This window comes from Mustela nigripes, chromosome 18 (genome assembly GCF_022355385.1).
Source record: "Mustela nigripes isolate SB6536 chromosome 18, MUSNIG.SB6536, whole genome shotgun sequence".
Taxonomy (NCBI): Eukaryota; Metazoa; Chordata; class Mammalia; order Carnivora; family Mustelidae; genus Mustela; species Mustela nigripes.
In genome coordinates this window covers 28,531,030-28,551,904 of record NC_081574.1, presented here as the reverse complement: position 1 = coordinate 28,551,904, position 20,875 = coordinate 28,531,030, and the positions used below count along the sequence as shown (strand labels likewise).

Here is a 20,875-nt window from a genome sequence, read left to right as displayed (position 1 = left end):
GGAAGGAGGGAAGGGGGGAGGGGGTGGTACTTCCTGTTGTAGGACAGGAGGAAAGGAAGAAGGGAAGGACAGACGGAGGAGAGGAAGGAGGGAAGGGGGGAGGGGGTGGTACTTCCTGTTGTAGGACAGGAGGAAAGGAAGAAGGGAAGGACAGGAAGGAGGGAAGGAGGGAAGGGGGGAGGGGTGGTACTTCGTGTTGTAGAAGCACACAACATTAGCTGTATTTCAAGACATGAGAAACTGGTCTATAATCATCTTTCTGTAACTTCCTTTCTATTCTCTTCCAGGAATCACTGGTTGCCCCGAAGTCCACCTTAGTATGTTTCTGTGGAGAACGGCAGGAGGAGGGCCCTTCCGCCTCTTCCATGCTCCAGAGTTAAAAAGCAAGCTCTCAGCATAGCTGATTTCAGCTAAATGTTAAAAGGAAAGGTATCAAACTTCAGCTCCCACTAGAGTGCCTCCTGGAGCCATGTAAAGTTTTGCCCATCGGAGAAAATATAATTCCACTCGCAAAAGGAAAGGTGTAAAAGCTTCCAGGTGGTGTGTTTGAGTTGCATAGGGAAAGGCTTGCTTCCTTGGTCTGGAAGACTATTTGGGGGCAGGACAGTTATGTCTAAGTATGAGCGTTTGTAAGATGAGGGCTGCCCTCCACCTCTACTCCCTCAATAACTCTGTGCATTCCATAATGGGGAGAAAATATGTCTCCAAATAAATTGCATCAGGCCCCAAACCAGTCAGAGTAGGAATTACAGGGCTGATGTCTTGGCAACATTTTCCTCGACTCTGTTTCTGCTTTCTCATTGGCCAAAGGCAGATGGCGCTTTACAGATCTTAAGAAGGTCATAAGAAAAGAGATTTTAGAACCCGGGAGAGGGTGATGTTAGGGCCATGGACTTGTCTGGCTGTTTGCCAAAGGGAAGCCAGACGCTGCCTTGAAACCACTGGCCTTCTCCCCATTCCCACACTGCTACAGCTAAAGCAGGAATGGGTAATCCCCCCCACCCCCCGCCCCCGGCCCCTTCATGATATTGTTGTTTGTTGTTCCTCTGGCCCAATCACAAGCACCCTGGCTAACAATACCCGTGCAAATCCCGAAGCTGTCAATCTGAAATTGCTCCTGGTCAATGAGTATTTACATTGGTAGGAGAGACACAAAACCTCGCATTATCTGCTTCTTCCTGCACTTGCTATTTTCTTGGCATGCGCCGCTCGAGCTCCTTGCAGGACTTGGGGGCCTTGGCACACAGCAGAGGTGGTAGCCTTCCAATTCTCTCACTTCATGGCTGCCAACAGGAAATATCATGGGTCTTTCCGGTGCACTAATTGGCTTGGTGATGCAAGGTGTTCCTGCAGCATTTCCTATTGAAGATAATGCACTCCTAAGGAAAGATTTTTTCCACCAAGTTAGCACAAGCCTGCTTTGAGATTTTCTGTGCTTCTTGGTGCAGAAGGAGCTATCAAACTGTCTTAAGTCTGAGTCAGTCCTTTGAATTATTTACCTACATTTCTTTGTAAGGATTTCACTGGTGGCAAATTCTCTTTGGTTTCACAAACAGGAGATTTAAAAGCATTCTTAAAGGAAAGTTTGTGGGATAAGAGGGAATTTGACCTGGTGGAGAATATATACACTTGCATAACTCATCTATGTAAAATATGACATCTAGATCTATACAGACATATTTATATATGTCTCAGTTGTGGGTGTTTTTGATTTCTTTTATAGGGGGCTAATAAAATTTACTACCATTATCTCTAATGTAAATTAGGATCTAATATTTTTGGTTTACATACACTGCAGTGATTGATAGTGGGAAAGTCAATCTCGTGGACTGAGGACATCCCATACTCTGTAGAAAACACAGACGTATTCACTAACCCACCCATATATGAAAAGCTAAGTGAAAAAACTAAAAAAAAGCTAAATGCATATAACTAATGTCATTATGAGATTGAAAGTATAGTCACAGCACAACTGGGCATTATTTTTTTATACTAAAATGAACCAGATACACAGGCTAATAATGAAAATTGGAACCAAAAGAAATAAAACTAGAGAAGACTTCAGAAGTTATCAACTTGAACCCTACTTCAGTGGGGCTACTTAACTCTTCATTACATGGAATTGGTAAGAGTGAGCTTTATTTGAATACTAATTTTTTTTTAAGTAAGAGCAAGATTCCTATTACCCAATAACACTGATATAAGTACATGTCATTCGACTCAATTCTTTACTGAGATTTTTCCAATAATTGGTAAATATGAGTATTCATTAAGTAATGTCAAGGAATTATAAGTACCACCAATCATACTATAAAAATTCAAGAATTCTTAATATCCGAGAGAGACCCGAACAAAGAGTAGGAGACATCGTATTTCTGAATATTGCTAACATTGTGTGTATCTGTATTACCAGTGTGCTTGCTAATTCACAAAAAGTTCTTATCTCCAAACAGTTTTGAGGATAAAACAGATGGCCTAACCTCTTCTGGTTCACTGCCACTCATTTTTCCTTTTTGTCACCTGGAGATGGTGATCAGGAATGTGGTGGTTGTTTGAGCACATTCCTAAGAAGCATGGGCCCGAAACAAGGGGAGAGGGTCCTGGAATGTATTCCACGGATGGATTTGAGTTTAGTCACTCCTGGGAAAGAGGATGTTAATGATTCAGTGTACTTGTCCTGGCTAACCTTTACTCCCTTGAAAAGCAAGGTCACTATTGCTCTCTACTCCCCCACCCTCCGAAAAGTCAGCAGGGCACAGAGAAACAGAAATGTTTGCCTTCGCTCTGCATGGCTCTAAAAGGCTAGCTTTCAGGTGTTATAACAGCTTACTTCTAACTCCCCTGTGTAGTTTGAGACGGAACCCTCCCAAGATAGGTGCCTGGTTTTTCCTTAAAATAATCCTGAGGTTGTGCAATTTTTAAAAAAGATTTATTTATTTGAGAGAGAGGCGGGGCAGAGGGAGAGAATCCCAAGTAAACTCCCAACTGAGTTTGGAGCTCCGTGATATGGGACTCGATCCCACAACCTAAAGATCACAACCAGAGATGAAACCAAGAGTCTGCCCCCCAAATGGGGCCACCCAGGAGCCTCCAGATTGTGCAATTTTTAAAAAATCGTTACACCCCTTAGTATATTTCACTTTATGTGATTTGTGTTCTTGCTTTTGACTAATGGATTCATAAAGTGAGAAAGCTTGTAATGCAATTTGTTGCTGTAAATGTGTTCGTCTTTGACTAACAAGGGAATGAGACACTTCTTTGAAACTTGGAACATGTTACAAGGCTCATGAGTATATTCACTAAACCTCACTCTTGGAAGCATAGTCCTGTGAGGAAAACACTCCCATTGCTGGAATTTGTGAAATGTGTTTCTTTTGTCCACACAAGAAAACTCCAGCGTAAAAGAAGAAACGTAGTAATAACCCTTGACAGAAATCCTCACAAGTACTAACAGTAACACTGTGCACATTCCAGAACATTTGCCCAGAATCTAATTTTATGAAACATTAAAAAAAAAAAAAAGTGAGCCAGGTGTCTACATTGCTACACGGACATTTGTAGGACACATTACGTTTCCCTGCTAGGACCGAGGATAGAATAAGGAACTCGGCACTCTCGTTGTTGTTCGACATTTACGGACTTTCTTTCCCATTTGTTGTGAAGTCAAAACAACTTGATATTTTGACAGGGAAAATTTATTTCTCATAAAATGCAGCTAGATGACCAAATACTGCACGCACAATCATTTCTCTGGTTTCCAAGTTTGCTGTTCTAGGATCCTTCCATCAGGAAAAGAACATAATCAATGGGCATGTTCCATGAAAAGAGGGATGTGCCAAACACGGAGAGCACTTTTTCTTACACAAGAAGAGATAAACTTGGAAAATATTTTCCTCAATAGTTTCACACATAACGATGTGGAAATTTTCTTAGAAAGAAGTGGAGTCAGAAATCAATTGTTCTGTGAGGTGAGCTCAGATGCCATAAAAAGACAAGTCTATGAAAGGAATGTATTCTCTGACTTTCATCTTGAAACGTATATTGAAATGAAGTGTATGAACTGAGAACAGTAGTCACCTAAAATGTCTGCCAACCAGAACACTGTGGCATGCGTAGTGAGCCATTAGCAGCCTCCAGAATACGGAGAATGAATTCGTGGCATATTTTTTATGCCAAATTTGAGTAATAGATGTCCTGGGTTTAAAATAGTAATGTGCTTCTGAAAGGAAAAACAATTAGCTTTAACTTGTTTCTCATCAGGAGCTTGAAATATTGATAGGAAAACTGGCCAAGTTGGCTCTACTGTTTAGCAACTAGGAAAGGGAGTAAGTCACATGTTGCCTTCTTAATTTCACTTCAGTCAACTTTTATGTGAGGATTCTCTACCTGAAGCAGTAAGGACACTGGGCCAATATTTTCAGTCTTCAGGACAATAGGCTCTTGAACAGGTACACATCAGGATTTCTTAAGAGAAGTAAAATTTAGAAAGATACATGCATCCTTAAGCATATGGCAGCATCGTTTCTAACACTGAAGATAGGGAAGAAACCTAAGTGTCCAACAATATATGAATGGATAAAGAAAATGTGGTATATACATAAAGGAATATTACTCAGCTATAAAAATGAATGAAATCTTGTCATTTGCTGAACAACACAGATGGATCTAGAGGGTCTAATGCTAAGTAAAAGGAGTCAGTCAGAGAAAGACAAATACCACATGACTTCATGTATATATATAATCTAAAAAATGAAACAAATGGATAAGCAAACAAACTGACTTTTAACTATGGAGAACAAACTGACGGATGTCAGAAGGGTGGTGGGCAGGGGGATATGCTGCGGATTAAAGAGCCCCATTACCACGATGAGCACGAGCAATGTACAGAATTGTTAAATATTGAATATTGTATGCCTGGCACTGATATAACATTGTATGTTATTTGGGGAAACAAACAAAAAAAAACCTGAGAGGTAAAATTTATGGAATCCGAAAGCTAAGGAGAGAGTCAAACCAGAGAAGGAGAAAAATCACAAGGTAGATGAGCAGGAAACAAAGAAAAATGATGGAAAAACCAAGAGGTAGGAGATAGGGGAGCCTGGGTGGCTCAGTGGGTTAAAGCCTCTGCCTTCGGCTCAGGTCATGATCTCAGGGTCCTGGGATCGAGCCCCACATCAGGCTCTCTGCTCCGCGGGAAGCCTGCTTCCCCGACTCTCTCTGCCTGCCTCTCTGTGTACTTGTGATCTCTGTCTGTCAAAAATATAAATAAAATAAAATATAAAATAAATATAAATAAAATCTTAAAAAAATAAATATAAATATAATCTTATAATCTATAAATATAAATAAAATCTTAAAAAAAAAAAAAGAGGTAGGAGATATCCAGAAGGAGAATATGCCAGCTATCAAATTTATCTGAAAACTCTTAAAATCCTTTGGAAAAGTCACTTTCATAACACAGTCTGCCCTTTCCCTATCTGCAGTTTTCGGCCACTGTGCTGGAGGGGAAGGACCTCTGCTTCGCTGTAGCATCATTTGGGACTGGATTCACACTGGCACTTTCTAGCTTCTCCACATTAAGAACGTTGCCTCATTATCCATTTTTTTTACCTTCATCTGTCTAATAGCTATACTTATTACACGTTGCTGCAAGGATGGGTAAGGTATTGTGTGGGGAAACACACAGCCCTGGGCCTGTCTCTCCTGCCCCGTCCCCCCAAGTGCTGAAGAGTAACATTTCTATTTCCAGGGCCTGCTTCTCCATTAGGAACTACCTGGCCTTCCGCAAGGATGTGGGGAGAAGCTGAAAACCATTTGCCCTAACTGCCACCTGGTGGCCCCATAAAATAGTTTTAGAATCCGTGGGGAGACCACGGGGTTAGAGGAGGAGATGCCTTCGAGGATGAACACAGGCCTGGGATGACAAGGGCCACTTCCTGTCCTTTCTGTGTGGAAGGGTAAGGAGAAATGCTTAGACTAAGGAGCCGGGTAGATACAAGTAAAATATTTAAATAAAGAGATGTGGTCTTGGGGCGCCTGGGTGGCTCAGTGGGTTAAAGCCTCTGCCTTCAGCTCAGGTCATGATCCCAGGATCCTGGGATCGAGCCCTGCAGATCTGGCTCTCCGCTCACTGGGGAGCCTGCTTCCTCCTCTCTCTCTCTCTCTGCCTGTCTCTCTGCCTACTTGTGATCTCTGTCTGTCAAATAAATAAATAAAATCTGATGGTCTGATATGTAGCAACTGATTTGTCCACTTGCTAATGGAAGAGTCTTCGGCAGAGCTAAGAATGCTCAGGAAATGGCAGGTTTTGTGTTCACTGGAAAATAAGCTGACTGGCAGATGTCACTGACAGTGCTCCCACGTGACACTGGCTCCCAAAGGAAAACTCGATTTTAGATGCTAGTCTTTGGGTTGGAAAAAATTTCTGTTGTTTCCACCTTTCTTTAGGAACCCACAATAGTTTACATTTTCACAGTGTGAAATGGCATACCTGATGATCTCAGTCATGACTCAGAATACCAGATCTGTTCATCACTGAGATGTGGGAGTTTAAAACAGTTCCTGATATACTGTGATTATTCAATTAATATGAATAAATGAACTAATTCCCATTTCACAGATGAGGAGACTGAGGCTTAGATACACTTAGAATGCGGTAGAAGATCACACAATGAGCGAATGTTAATGTCGGAATGAAAACCCGTCCCTTCTGACGGCAATGCTGTATCCTTCCATTGAACTGCATTATCCTACATTTCAGTAAGATCAAATCAAATACTCATCCATGAGTTCTCATTCATCTTGAGAGAGCAACGACGGAACCTCACGAGTATCCGCACCAGCCTTATTTTCAGGGCACAGTTCTTGTGGACTTTGGTTACTTTTCTATCGCAACCCACTGGATTAGAGACTGTCACATCTACAATTTGAAGTGAGAAATTGGACTTAAAAAGCGTCCCGTGGTAAGATCATTTGGTTCTCAGATACTTGTAAGTGAAGAGGGATTAATTTCCCAAAGAAGAAGGAGCCCTTCAGAAATTAGTGAGGTTCCTAGCGTTCAGTGTCAGAGAATGTGGCCTCCCACAGGCCGGCTCCCCATGGAGGTTGTAACCCCATTGGAGGCCAACTGTGGTTACGATATAGTCCAACAATGGGCCAAATCTCCCATTGTGTTTGCATCATTCAGCCACCTCATAGTTCTTAAGCTCCTGAGCTACTGAAGAGACGTCAGACCTATGAAGAAGAGGACTGAGAACTTACACAGCGGACCTTTCAATACCTTTCTTTTGTACCCCCTTTTCTATTGTTCTGCTTCTCTCTCATCTTCTGATGTTGCTTCAAGAATTTTGGTCCTGCGGCGCCTGGGTGGCTCAGTGGGTTAAAGCCTCTGCCTTCGGCTCAGGTCATGATCCCAGGGTCCTGGGACCAAGACCCGCATCGGGCTCCCTGCTCAGTGGTGAGCCTGCTTCCCCTCTGCCCCCCGTCTCTGCCTGCCTCTCTGTCTACTTGTGATCTTGTCTGTCAAATAAATAAATAAAATCTTAAAAAAAAAAAAAAAGAATTTCAGTCTTGCAGGCACTTTGGTGAGCCTTTATTTCAATAATCTCACAGGGCTTGCCATGGAGGCCAGAGCTGCAAAGGTCCAGTGTTGTCGATAAGCAAAGCTGGACATAGATTTCAGTTCCCCTGCCTGCCTTCCTGGACCACTGAGCTTTTCCGAGTCACGTACAACTCATCTCTCTCTCGAGTCTATCTCTTTCCTTTCTCTCATGGTGTGCCTGGGTCCTCTTCCTCAGAGCAAGCTGGTGTTTCTTTTTCCTACCGCTTTGGTCGACTCAGATCCATACTCTTCTACTACCAGCCTCCCTTTCCTGCCCTTCCCTCTTAAATCTGTTAACTGTTTTCCTCTCAAGGGTTCCTTGGGGCCTCTACGAACTGCAGTCACTAGAGGGCAACATGATCACAGCTGACAAGGACAAGGGCGGCCTCAGAGGCTGGAGCACACACAGTGTAAGAATGCAGAACCGTGAATCAGAGATGCGCATCACTATTCACAAAAGCACATTCACTTATATGTGCCCTTTTAACCTTAAAAAAATACAGTCAGACAAGGTCAAGTATTATTGTCTGTATTTTCAAGAAAAGAAGGAAACCAAGGCTCTGAGAGGTTAAGTGACTTGCCCAAGGTCATAGAAGGAGCACAGTGCGGGCCTCCTGTTGAATGGCAGGCATCTCATAGAAAATTCTGGTGTAAAACTTGAAAATACACTTCTGTTTTTCCAAGATTTAAACCTAACTGTAGTCAGGTATGTATACATCTTTGTAATGCAATCAAATAGAAGCTCTAAGTTATTTCATTAACACAAAGTATCAGCTGCACTGTAACTTCCATTCAGAGGGAAACTGTTTCTCATTTTAAGAAAATGGATTTATTGAAACATTTTATAAATGCGCTTTATTAATATCTTGCCCAATAATCAGAAATTGGATTACCTTTTCTGGAATTGTTAGGTGTTTTCTAGTTACACTTGTTTTTTTCTTTAATACAATTTCTTCAGCAAAACAGATGTGTACTATTTTCTCCCATTTTCTCCTATCCGGCATCCAAGGTAAAGGAAAACAGATAACAACACAGTTTTCCATTCGGAAATATCTGATCTTTAAGAGAATTTCATTGTACTTCTTCTGTCTGTAACTGATGGAATACCTTGGATGCAAAGTGCTTCCCAGATTGGCAATATTGCTTATTTGCTGGGTGTTGTCACCGCAAAACGGGATGAAAATCTATTTACACAGACAACTCTATGGAGCCCTGTTTTGTCTGACCACTTTCTCCTAATTTTGACAGGGCGGCTCCCTTCAAGTGGTAGTACCTGGCATCTGGTCATGGCACAGGAAAATTCCGTGTTCAGGGATCCAGAAGATTCAGAAGAGTCCAGAGACAGCCAAGTGTGATGGTTGTAGAAGTAGAGGACAAAGTCAGAAGGAAATAAATAAAAGGAATGGATAGAGAGGTAATTGGAGATTCTCCTAGCTAAGAGGTAAACAGTGCGATTATAAATTTGAAAGGACAAAAGACGTGAGCTTGCTGAAAGGCTTTGAAGAAGATGGACCTACTCTGTTGCGGCAGGCTAAAAGCAGAGAGAACAGAATTTATAGTTAGTGGGTCAGAATTTCTTTATCCTTTCTGCTTCAAGGGATTAATGCTTCTGAGATTCATTTCCCAAATTAAACCTAGCAAATAATGAAAATTTTAACTAGCACTCACACAGATGCTTCTAAATTCCAAATGCTTTATGAACACTCTTCCCCGTGGCATTCTGGAGACGCAGCAAAGGAAGGAGTTAAGACATGGAGAGATTAAGTTCAAAAACAGCTTTGTAAGAGCTCCTGTATTCCTCTTCATTTTTAAATCTTTTTTAAAATCTATTTTTACATAGAGCTAGCACTTTGCAGTCATGTGAAGTCAAGTAGTATTTCCAGAAAAATCTTCTTTGGGGACTCTTGTGTATAAATACTACTGAAAAGACATATACACTTAACCATGTCTTGTTTGTGGTCTGAAAGAAAGATATGTGTGTGTGTGTGTGTGTGTGTGCGTGCGTGTGTGTTTCCCTTATGGACATATTAGCTTAATTGTGAAAAAGTGAAATGAATCTTTTTTGAATGAGGAAGAAGGGCAAATGTATTTTGGTAAAAAGAGCTGAAAGACAAAAAGGTAAGGACTGTAAAGGTGAGAGCAGAAATCTTCTAAAAATATAAGCAGAACACTAGACGCTGTCCAGAACAAAAAAAAAAAAAAGGAAGGTGTATGCTCATTTTTTCCCCTTCAGACCAATTTCTTTAAAAAATATGACCCTTTTCCAGCAATGCCAACACAATAGATTGATTCATGGACTCACATTTAAGTCTACAATGACAATAAAAAATACTAATGAATATCCAATAATCAGTACCCAATCAACAGATGCTGTAATCACCTTCGTTTTTATTCAAAGAAAACAAAACAAAACGTAGATTAAGCTATTCCCTAAGAATTTACTATTTTTACTGTGATTTACTGCCTAAAAACAATAGGACAATGAAGCTGTAATTATCTACAGCTCTTGGGTAAGAGATTAGTTCTCCAAGAATACCTATTTCTGTTTATGTGTCCCACTCCAACATTACTAAAGCTTGCTTTATTATTTTTAGGGTTTTTTTGTTGTTGTTGTTTGCGGGTTTTTGTTTTTTGTTTTTTGGGTTTTTTTTGCTATGATTCTGAACATAGGAGTTAAACACGTTTAGAAGTAATACAATCTTCCAAAGGCAGCTCTTTGTCCATATTTTCCAACCTTTTCCAGAGGTTAATTCTCTACACAAGGGAGGTGAGGAAGCAGGTCCCATGTCTCCACTCTTTGTCAAGCTGGGTAAAGCCTTATTTCATCTACCACCCAAGGAATGACAAAATGCATCCTAGCTAAACATTGCATTGCTCTAGGTCTCCATGTGGCTATAGCTCATGCGAGATTTGAATCTCAATTTTCTGCAGAAGCTACAAGATAATAACAATATATAGATAAGAAATAGTCATTACCTTTATTTTTTAAAGTAGTTAAAAAAATCATTTCTTTTTTCATGCATCCATAGAGGGTAGGTTAAAACTCCGGAGGGAGGAGGAGGATTGGCTGCCGCGATGGTACTGTCGGAGATATATACATAGACATATATATATATATGTACATATGTGTGTATATATATATATATATATATATATGTCCATATATATATATATATATATATATATATATATATATGGATGTATGTCTATAATCACGAATTTAGAATCTGTTAGGAAACTGCTTTGTGGACTGGGATGAATTGCATATTGCTTTTGTGATTCTTTATGGTAAAAAGCCCCAGGTTTCCAGCATCCCGGAGCCTTGCCGGAGCCTTGCCGACCATGATTGGCTCCACCTGAGGGACGCAGGGCCTGGGATTCCCTCCCCGCTAGCAGCAGTGACGTCACAGGCGAGCTCCTCCGCGGCGCTGGGCTGGAGCGGGGGAGGCGTCCCTGGGAATTTCCAGGGAAACACTGCAGCAGATGGCCTGCCTGGCTGAGCTTCAGTGACACATCTGCAGCACGGCTGGTAGGAAGGATATTTTCGGAAAATCTATGCTCTCCCAGGTCCAGCTAGTTCTGAGATATATATGTATGTTTTTTTTTTTCATTTAATCAACATTTTTATCCCTCCCCCCAACTTCTTCTATTTCTGAAAATGAGGTTTCTATTTTTGTCGCAGGGACATCATGTGAAGGATCCCAAGCCAGGAACCAACGCTACACCCTACGTGCCTCCCTCCCCCCAACGTTTGCTTTCTGCCAGTTACATTATGCAGGCTGTCAAGGTGGCCGGTGGAATACAAGGGCAAATGTTGCTAAGGTAACAGGATTGAAAACCTGTCTGCAGAAGCAGATGCTTTATAACCTGGGGTTTCCCTCATTTGCATTTAAAGGCTCCTGAGCCATAGCCTCAAAGCAAGCCAAGTCCTTGAAGCTAAAATAAGCTTATTTATTTATTTATTTTTAGAATGTCATCTGATAAGTCATTGAGCAGCTTGTACCCCTGGCAAGGTTGAATAAGTGCAGAAAAAAATAATCAGGTGCCAGTAATTCCCACTGCAGTGGTCACAGAACGCAGGCATTGAAGAGCACCCCCAGTTCCCACCCACCCTCACTCTCTCAGCTTAAACCCTGAGGAGAATGAGGTGTTCCCTCTTCCTTTTTCCTCCAGTCTGCCCTTCACAGCATTCTCGAAGGTTAAACTTCTGACATCTGGGGTGTATGTTGCCTGTTTCTTGGTGATCTAAGAATGCTTCATTGCACGTTCGCAACAAAGGAGATGAATGAAGAGTGGTCTGTGGCAAAGCTCAGATTTGAAGCAAGTGGGAAAAATCCCTTGGACTCAGTGAATTTGGGGACTTTGGTATTATTCAAGAACTAAATAAACCAGATTTTAGATATGACTACCGGAGATACCTTTATAGATAGGTTCTGTTCACTGCATTCAGCCCAACCCAGATGTGATCCCAAAAATGAGCTACAGTAACCAACCAGCAGAAACTGTATTTGGTTGACTTCTTTGAAAAAAAAAAAAAAAAACTGGATCATAATTCTTTCAAATGAAACATGCTAAGTATTTGTCAGTTTTTCAGCTCCATCTTAAAGGGGTCCCACCAGTGTATGACCAGAGCAGGAAAACAGATGCCTGTAACCCATATAAAAAGGCAGATTCGTAAGTGGCTTTTAACAATCACATGACTTGAAAATGGGGTGATAACGTAATTATGAAAATAGAAGCATAAGAGCAAGAAATGACTGCAGTTTTGAAGACTGGGCATCCATTCTTGGTAGAGCATTTCAGTGGGTTTTGAAATGGTTTTATAAATGAGCTTCTTCACTCCCCAAACCTGAATGCACATTTCTTTTTCTGCCGAAGCTCAATAAAAACTCCATTACATAAGGGAGAAAGGGGAGTTTTCAGTGTCAGAGGTGTTTCTTTTCACATGGGTAGCGTTTTCTGTTCTCCACTTGTGATGGCAGAAAAAAGTCACGTTGCCACCATTTATAGATGTAGATTCCCAAATCATGACAGGTACAAATTTAAACACAATTAGAAATCATGACTTCCAAAGGACCAGCCACATTTTAATAGATTTTTGAAATCCTGTTTTCTGAATCATGTAAAAGCAGCCAAAGATGTCTCCTTAATTATTCCTATTACCAAATTTTTAATTTGGTAGTTTAATTTAATTTAATTTAGTCATACTCTAATACCACCAGCACAGGGACTGGCAGAAAATACACACGAAAAAATATGTTTCCTGATTCTGAATCTGTCATTACCAATGGTGCTGACAAGTACTCCCATTATGAGTAAGAACTTTGGAGAGCAAATCCTGCTTTTCCTCTCTGGAGTGACTGGTGGTTATAGATTCTGGGCCAAAAGAGGTTCAGGCTCATTTTGCATCTTTTAACCTCAAACTGCTGTCAGAGGCAGGCCTTAAACACTGTGTTTCTGGATACATACAATAAAGAAGTGACTCAGAGAGAGTTAGCATTTGAAAGGACCCAGCAATCATCTGATTCAGCACCTTCAGTTTACAGAGGAAGACAATGCAAGCCAGAGGAACAAAGCCTCTGCCTCTCTGGTGGCCAGGGAAGAAAAATCATTCCTAAATGTCATTTCTCATGCAAGACATAGAGGCAAGAGCAGGTGCTGCATCCTATAGGCTCTGGCTCTTAAGTAGCCTCCTTACCGTAGCTATGACTGGCAGTGGTGACCAAAGTCATTTTCAATGTGTGGAGTTCATTCTGAGGCAGCCTCCTAATTAATATATTGAAACCCAAAAGAGATGGGCCTTGGAAAGGTCATAACATGGGGAGGTTGGAGCCCCCATGATGAGATTAGTATCCTAATAAGGAGAGGAAGAGAGCTAACTGTTTCTCTTTCTACCATGGGAAGATACATGGAGAAGACAGCTATTTGCAAACCTGTGCCTTGATCTTGGACTTTACAATTTCCAAAATTGTGAGAAATAAATGTTTGCCACCTAGTCAATGGCAACTTGTTATAATAGCCCTAGGTCACTAAGATGCTAGCTATCCAAGGACAGACTTTCTTTGGAGCAACAGTGATTTCAAAATTATCTTATGAATGCATATAATATCTGAATAGACAGTTTCTGTAGAAGTAGTAGTTAGGTAGACAAAGATCTAGCCCCTCACCCCACCTAGCCCAAGCTTACTAAACCGATGGAGTTTTATTCCCAGTTCTCCTAAACTCAAGAACAGATAATAACTCCAGTATTCAAACTGCTTCAGAGTTTAGAATGTGAAACTTCCCAATTCATTTTACCATTTGCACTCACTATGCAAAGCAAGTTTTAAATAATCTCAAATATGAATGTAGAAGAACTCTAAATAAAATTATCCAATTGAATTTGACCATGTGGTCAAATAATAAAATAAGAACCAAAAAGGTGTTTTGTTTTGTTTTTGGTTTTGTTTTTTTAAAGAATAAATTGATTCCAACTAGGAACTGGATTTATTGTTCCTAGGAGCTCACAGTTTAAACAGATTAGAGAAGAAAAGTTATATACTCTTCTTGATGATGCCAGGAAAATCACTTGATTAAATTCAGAATAAGGTCCCAGTAATAATCCTTACTGAGGAATTCAGTAAGACTCATTTCACATAATAAAGTGTAACTAATGGAAGTCCATGGCAAACATTTTACTGGCACTGTCCAATATGGTAGCTGACTAGCCAAAAGTGGTTACTTAATTTTAAATTAAAATTAATTAAAATCCAGTGCAATATAAGTTTCGATTCTTCAGTCACTCTAGTCATATTCCAAGTGCTCAGTGTGGTAATGGATATCACTGAGTGGTGCAGATATGAAATGTTTCCATAACACAGCAAGTTCTGTTTCATGGTGCTTTTATAGACAACTCAGAGCAGATCCCAGATACATGTTAGAGTTGTAAAATTTTAATAAGAGCTAACTTTATTGGATGCTCTTAAAGTGCCTGGTATTATTTTAAGTATTTTATAAGTATTATCTTATGTGATCTTCATATGGTATAATAATAACTATTATTCTATCCATTTTAAAGTCATGAATTCAGAGGGACAGGGAAGATGTTAAATAAATAAAAATGCATACAAACTTCAAGTGGCAAAGCTGCCATTGGATTCCAGACGTCTGGCTCTAGAAATATACTTTTTATAGTGCAGCTCCATGGAGTCCTATGTTAACGACAACAATTCAAATGAGTGGATAAAGGATAAAATACTCACTAAATTGTGTTGTGGCAAATTCATTTGGGAAAAATTTAAGTTAGATACATACTTTGCATTAGTTAAAAGATACAGACATAAATACATAAAATGGGTAAAAAAAAAATGTGATTGTGGGTGCCTGGGTGGCTCAGTGGGTTAAAGCCTCTGCCTTCAGCTCAGGTCCTGATCTCAGGGTCCTGGGGTCGAGCCCTGCCTCGGGCTCTCTGCTCAGTGGGAAGCCTGCTTCCCCTTTTCTCTCTGCCTGCTTCTCTGCCTACTTGAGATCTCTCTCTCTGTCAAACAAATAAAATCTTAAAAAAAAATGTGATTGTGAAAAACTAAAATCACAAAAGCTGTAGGAGAAAGCAAGGAAGTTCTACTGTTGGGGACAGTAATTCCCAGGAAAAGAAAGAACTCAGAAACTTTACAGAAAGAGACTGATAAATTTTAGCACATAAAAATTAAAAGCTGCTGTATGACAGAAGGAAGTATAGTCAAGGTTAAAAGATAGGAATAGAGGGATGGAAGATATCCGAAACAAAATAAAGTGTTATTACTCATAAAGAGGTTCCATAAATCTGTTGGAAAAGGCAAACAGCCCAGTCAAAAAAAAAAAAAAAAATAGGTGACGTTTATGGGCAAATTCCTATTTTAAGGAGAAATACAAATGACCAATAAAAATATGAAACGAAGTTTGAATTCACTGATAATCAGGGAAATGCAAAGTGAGACAGGACATTATGATTCACCTATTAGACTGAACCATTTTCAAAGGGTAATTGCATGCAGCGTTCCAGTGTTGGGGGGAATGGAACTCCCCACAAATTACTGATAAATGTGTAAATTGATATGCAATCCACGCTACAGGGTAATGTCTATCACATTTTAAAATGATATCTTTAGTCCAGCAATTCCAATTCTAGGGTTCTAACAGGTGACAAAGATTTATGCACAAGGGATGTGCTTCGCATGGCAACATTGTTTATAAAAGGGAAAACTGTTAACAACCTAAATATCTATCAACTAGGGAATGATGAAATAAACCTATTTCCCCCACTTATGACATACTTGAATTGCTTTAAAAAAAAATGACACGCATGCACTTGACACTTGGAACTCTCTCTGAGATAATATTGTGTATGTGAAAAAGCAAAACAGAACAGCACTCCTCTCCTAGCCCTCCAATTTATCTACGCTTGCAACAAAGAGGGCTGTGAGCATCCACTCCAAACCGACCTAGTTATCTCTGAGAAATGTGATCTGGGAGAGGATTTTGTTGGAGGCAGAGGGCACTTAGGTTCTCTTTTTATTCATTATAATTGGATATATATATATACAGACTGTTTGTTTATTTACTTGAGAGAGAGAGTGACAAGCAGGTGGCGAAGGGCAGAGGGAGAAGCAGACTCCCCACTGAGCAGGGAGCCTGAGTGAACAGGGCTCCATCGTAAGATGTGGGATAATGAATTGAGCCCAAGGCAGATGCTTAACTACTGAGCCACCCAGGCGTCCCGACTTAGGTATCATTTTTATGTTTTATAGAGAGGGTGTATTCTATTGTGATCAACCGATAAAAAAGAGAATTAAAAAACCCCATAAATGTACTTAATTCTTGAATTTTTTGTCTGAGGCTATTGCTATAGGCAGCGATACAGCTGAGTTTGGCAGGTCCTGGTGACTGTGGGACCCTCTTTCTGCAAACAGGGTCTTCTAAGTCTCTTTATCGGTTCTTAATAAATCGTAGGGGTGGTTGCTCCTACAGCAGCTAAATGAGGTGGTCTGTGGAGTTGGAGAAAGAAAACTAGTTGGGGTATGCTTTCTACCACTGTGGCTCTTGACTGATGAAGTTCATCTTTTTTAACCTTTAAACTCTCAGAGCTGGCTGCAATCGCCTTAGGCAATTCCATATCCCAAAGGTAGTTTTGCAAGGCAGAGGGAGAAGAGAAGAAACATAACAGGACTTCAGAAGGTGTGGTGGTTCCTCAGAGATCCCTCAGACCTTTTCTGGAAGTCAGTGAGGTTGATAAAATGTTTGTAACAATAGCAGGATGTGATTTTCCTGTTCCATTCTTATTCTACAAATCTACAGTGGGATTTTCCAGTGGCTACATAACAAGTGATGATGCCATCGCTCTGGTGATTATCAGAAATGTGTCCTTGAGTATCTTTCTGTTTTAAACCTCTTTCCACTTTGATTTCTTTCTTTCTTTTCTTTTTTTTTTTTTTTAAGATTTTATTTATTTATTTGACAGACAGAGAACACAAGCAGGCAGAGAGGCAGGCAGAGAGAGAGGAGGAAGCAGGCTCCCCGCGGAGCAGAGAGCCCGACGTGGGGTTCAATCCCAGGTCTCTGAGATCATGGCCTGAGCTGAAGGCAGAGGCTTTAACCCACTGAGCCACCCAGGCACCCCTTTCCACTTTGATTTCTAATGAATGGATATAACCCATATTAAAAAATATACTTTTTAGGGTCTTGGAGTATAAAGGGGCTCGGAGATAAAAAGTTTAATATTGCTGCTTTCCAACATCTTCAGGCTATATTCTGTCTTCATTCATAATTTCTTTAGCAATTAATCCTTACAAAAATACTTCCTAATCTTCTCTGTTCATTGTATTGTGTAGGAAACATGTAAAGAAGTTCATTTGCAAAAGAAAAATATGAAGAACCAAAAATGCATGTGTTTTTGCATGTTTAGGCTGTTTCCAGTTTTTACTTACTAAGAAATGCTACCACAATGAGCACCTACAAACACAACCTTTTACTGCATCTCTAATTATATTACTTAGGCTGGATTATCTTAGAGAATAATTGTATTTTCACAAACAGTTAAAAAAATTAAACCACTTTGTAACCCCACCAGCAATGTCTGAGAGTACCCATTTCCTTACAATGTCCATTGCAGTGAATAATTTTATTCCATCTGCCAATATGATAGGTGAAAAATGGTTTCTTAATTGTTTCATCTATTTCTAATGTAGTTAAGAAATCAAATCAAATAGGGTCATTTAAGAGTCATTCAATGAACACATGTAGGCATTAGACAGACCTGAGCATGCCTTTTCTCATACATTAACCACTGTGTAAAAAAAAAATCACATCTCATTTCCTAAACCATCTATATGTCTTCTCATTAGGTCAACTCCAGTCCCTTAACACATGAGGATGGTATTGTGTGGGCAAGTCATCGTGATTTTCCTTCCAATAAAGGGAGTGAGAATATCTGCTAGCTAACGTGATATAATTAAGTAGGAAGTATTAGGAGCAGCATGAGAAGGAAGAAATTATTATTCTAATGGGCTAGAAAAGAGAGTTTCTCACCAATAAGATCCTATTCACCATGAATGATCATCCTATAAACCATTCCCCACTGTGCTGAATCAAACAGGCAGATATTTTTAACTTGGGCTTCCTTTTTTCAACCTGTCTAATTGGATTTTAAAATCTGTTATTAGACAGAAATAGCAAACTGGCCCTACAGGAAGGCTCCCCGTATGCTGTTAGGATGTTTCCATAGTTTTGCTAGATTTAATCACATTTCATTCATAAAGATTAGCTAAAAACGAAGAAGGAAATAGATTGTTCCCAACTGGATTCATAGCAACAGCCTAGTAGCTTCTGAGTGGGGCAGAGGTGGTTGACAGGGAGGGTAGGAGCCTGTTTTGCTCTAACTAAAATGACCAAAATTCCCAGAATTTAAAAACAATAACAACAACAACACAATAAAGGGCATTAGGCAGTGGCACTTAAATATCTCCTAAGTTTGGAGATATGTGTTTTGTTTTTTCTGTCATTTTTTTTTTTTACATTTTTGTTATAAAATACTGGAAAGCAATTAAGTTATAAAACAAACATTTAAATTTACCTGTAATATCAAACTCCAAGACAGTCAACATTTTAGTGGCATTTTTCCCCTTTAAGGTATTACAAGAATTTATTTAAAAAAAAAATCAAATGTCATTTTCCATACCTTTGACATTTACATATTAAGCAGGAGAAGGGAACATGGTACTATTTACAGTACTGAAGATAGCATTGAGATGGGTAATATCCATTTACTGATGGAAGAGATGGGACAGAAGCCCCACATTCAGTCATTTTAGCCAGGCATGGGTTTCCATTCCTGAGAATTAGGATAATAATTCTGGTCAGAGAGATGCATCGTCTTTACAGTACCAAAAAATTCAATTGGCTACAGAGAAGGCAGTTAACAAATAGTTAGAATGAGAAAAAAGAAAACTTCAGCCTTCTTTAGCTAGTCCTGCGATCTATAGCTTTAAAAATATCAAGCTTCTGTACTCGAGGTGAACTTACATAGTGTCAGATCACTCAGTTGTATACCTGAAACTAATGTAATATCATGTGTCAATGATACTTCGGAAAAAAAAGGTGTAAAAAAAGATGAAAAGATGTTTAAAAAGTAAAGCTTTTTTTTTTTTTTTTAATTTTGGGAATTTATGGAGGTATTTGGCCCCAAGTAATCTCTGTTTCCTCTTTCATGCCTCTCTCCCTCATAATATAACAGGTATCTAATTAACACCCAATTTACCTGTGTATCCTGCCTGACTTTGACTTTGGAAGTCTTTACAAAAGCCACTATCGCCAGTAGGATCCATTGCATAATGGAGAATATGGCAAGACTCACTAAGATGGTTTGGGACAGACGCAGGGGTTGGTGAGCTCTCTGCTACCAGAAGACAAACATCCCAAAGTGCTTTCCTATCACTTTCCAACAAAACTGGGTTTAATTATTGTAAAACCACCCTCAGTCTTAATGTTTCACATTAGAGTTAATTTATGCTTGCTTGCTTGCTTGCTTTTCCTTGAAATCTTATTGGTGGAGAGTGGTCCTGAGAAAACCAATCAGGAGAAGCCCTCCCCGCCAAGCCGACAGTCCACATTTTCAGCAATGTTCAGTCACTGCTACTCTTGCCTTCCTCAGGAAAAGTAGAAAGGGTAAGCTGCACTAATGGGCAAATGCATGATTGTTCCCAAGGATCATCTAATGCATAAAATGACTCTCTAAGGTTGTTCCCTTTTCCACTTACTATATAGGAAAGTCATACTACTTTTCACCAAGGCGATGGAGCAGAAGAATGGAATTTGGGTGAATACTCCTGCATTTTATTTCTCATTAAAATAATTCCTTTTTGTCTCCTTAGCTCAAATCTCTGAACAATTTTTGTATAATCACCAACCTTTCATCAAATTACAGTTCTGTTCCCCAGCGAATAATTATGTATGATCAGAAAAACACAGGGAAAAAAAGAGCATCGAGCTCCTGTGTTGAGCTACTGAGTAGGTTCTTTGCATCTGCTCTTTCTAGCCTTCTCTGCAACTCGATTCCATTACGATGATTAAATTACATGTACTGTCCACTTTTGATTACATAAGCAATGTAAAATCAATGCAGGAATATTTGTAAAATAAAGAAAAACAAAATCTTTTGCTTTTTAAGCAATATGCCATATGTATTTTCTCAATACATATGCCATATGTATTTTTATAGTTGTTCTATAAAATAGACTTTAAAGACTGTATTAATATTTCAATTATTTATGTACCACAAATTCATTCATTCATTCATTCATTCATTTTAATTTTATATTTGTTTCCATCTGTTTTCTCTAACAGAAGCCTACCACTGTGGTGATCACCCTTACAGACGTAGTGTTGAACACAATTCTGATTGAGAAAGCCATTCCTAAAAACAAAAAAAGTATGTTTGCTAGGATGAAATATTTCTATTTCTAAGTGAAGGACTTTGGATGAATTGTAAGATTTTCATGCATTAGTACGTGAAAAAATATGTTCAAAATGATTAAAATTTTCACACTAACCATAGTTTGTGTCAATGGTTTTGAATTTATTTACTTTTATAATCCATTGAGGGTACAGCTAACATTTTTAAAGATCCTCTATTATCTCAGGCACTGTTGGATATTTTCACAAATATTATTTCTTATTTGTTTCTCATTTTTTATTATATCATCTATTTATTTTAAAAATAATTAATTTATTTATTTGACAGACATAGATCACAATTAGGCAGAG

The 20,875-nt window shown here is 39.3% G+C and overlaps 1 protein-coding gene across 1 annotated transcript in view; it reads left to right on the top strand.

Annotated features, from left to right (window-relative positions):
• The window catches only part of LOC132006436 (uncharacterized), an 86,752-nt gene extending 66,105 nt beyond the window's left edge, over nt 1–20,647 (top strand). Inside the window, exons 5-8 of the mRNA XM_059384209.1 lie at nt 10,962–11,129; nt 11,283–11,422; nt 19,877–19,928; nt 20,456–20,647. Of these exons, the coding sequence (XP_059240192.1) occupies nt 10,962–11,129; nt 11,283–11,422; nt 19,877–19,928; nt 20,456–20,575 (480 nt within the window). The 3' untranslated portion in view covers nt 20,576–20,647. The remainder of the gene's footprint in view (nt 1–10,961; nt 11,130–11,282; nt 11,423–19,876; nt 19,929–20,455) is intronic.
• The last annotated feature ends 228 nt before the right edge of the window (nt 20,648–20,875 follow it).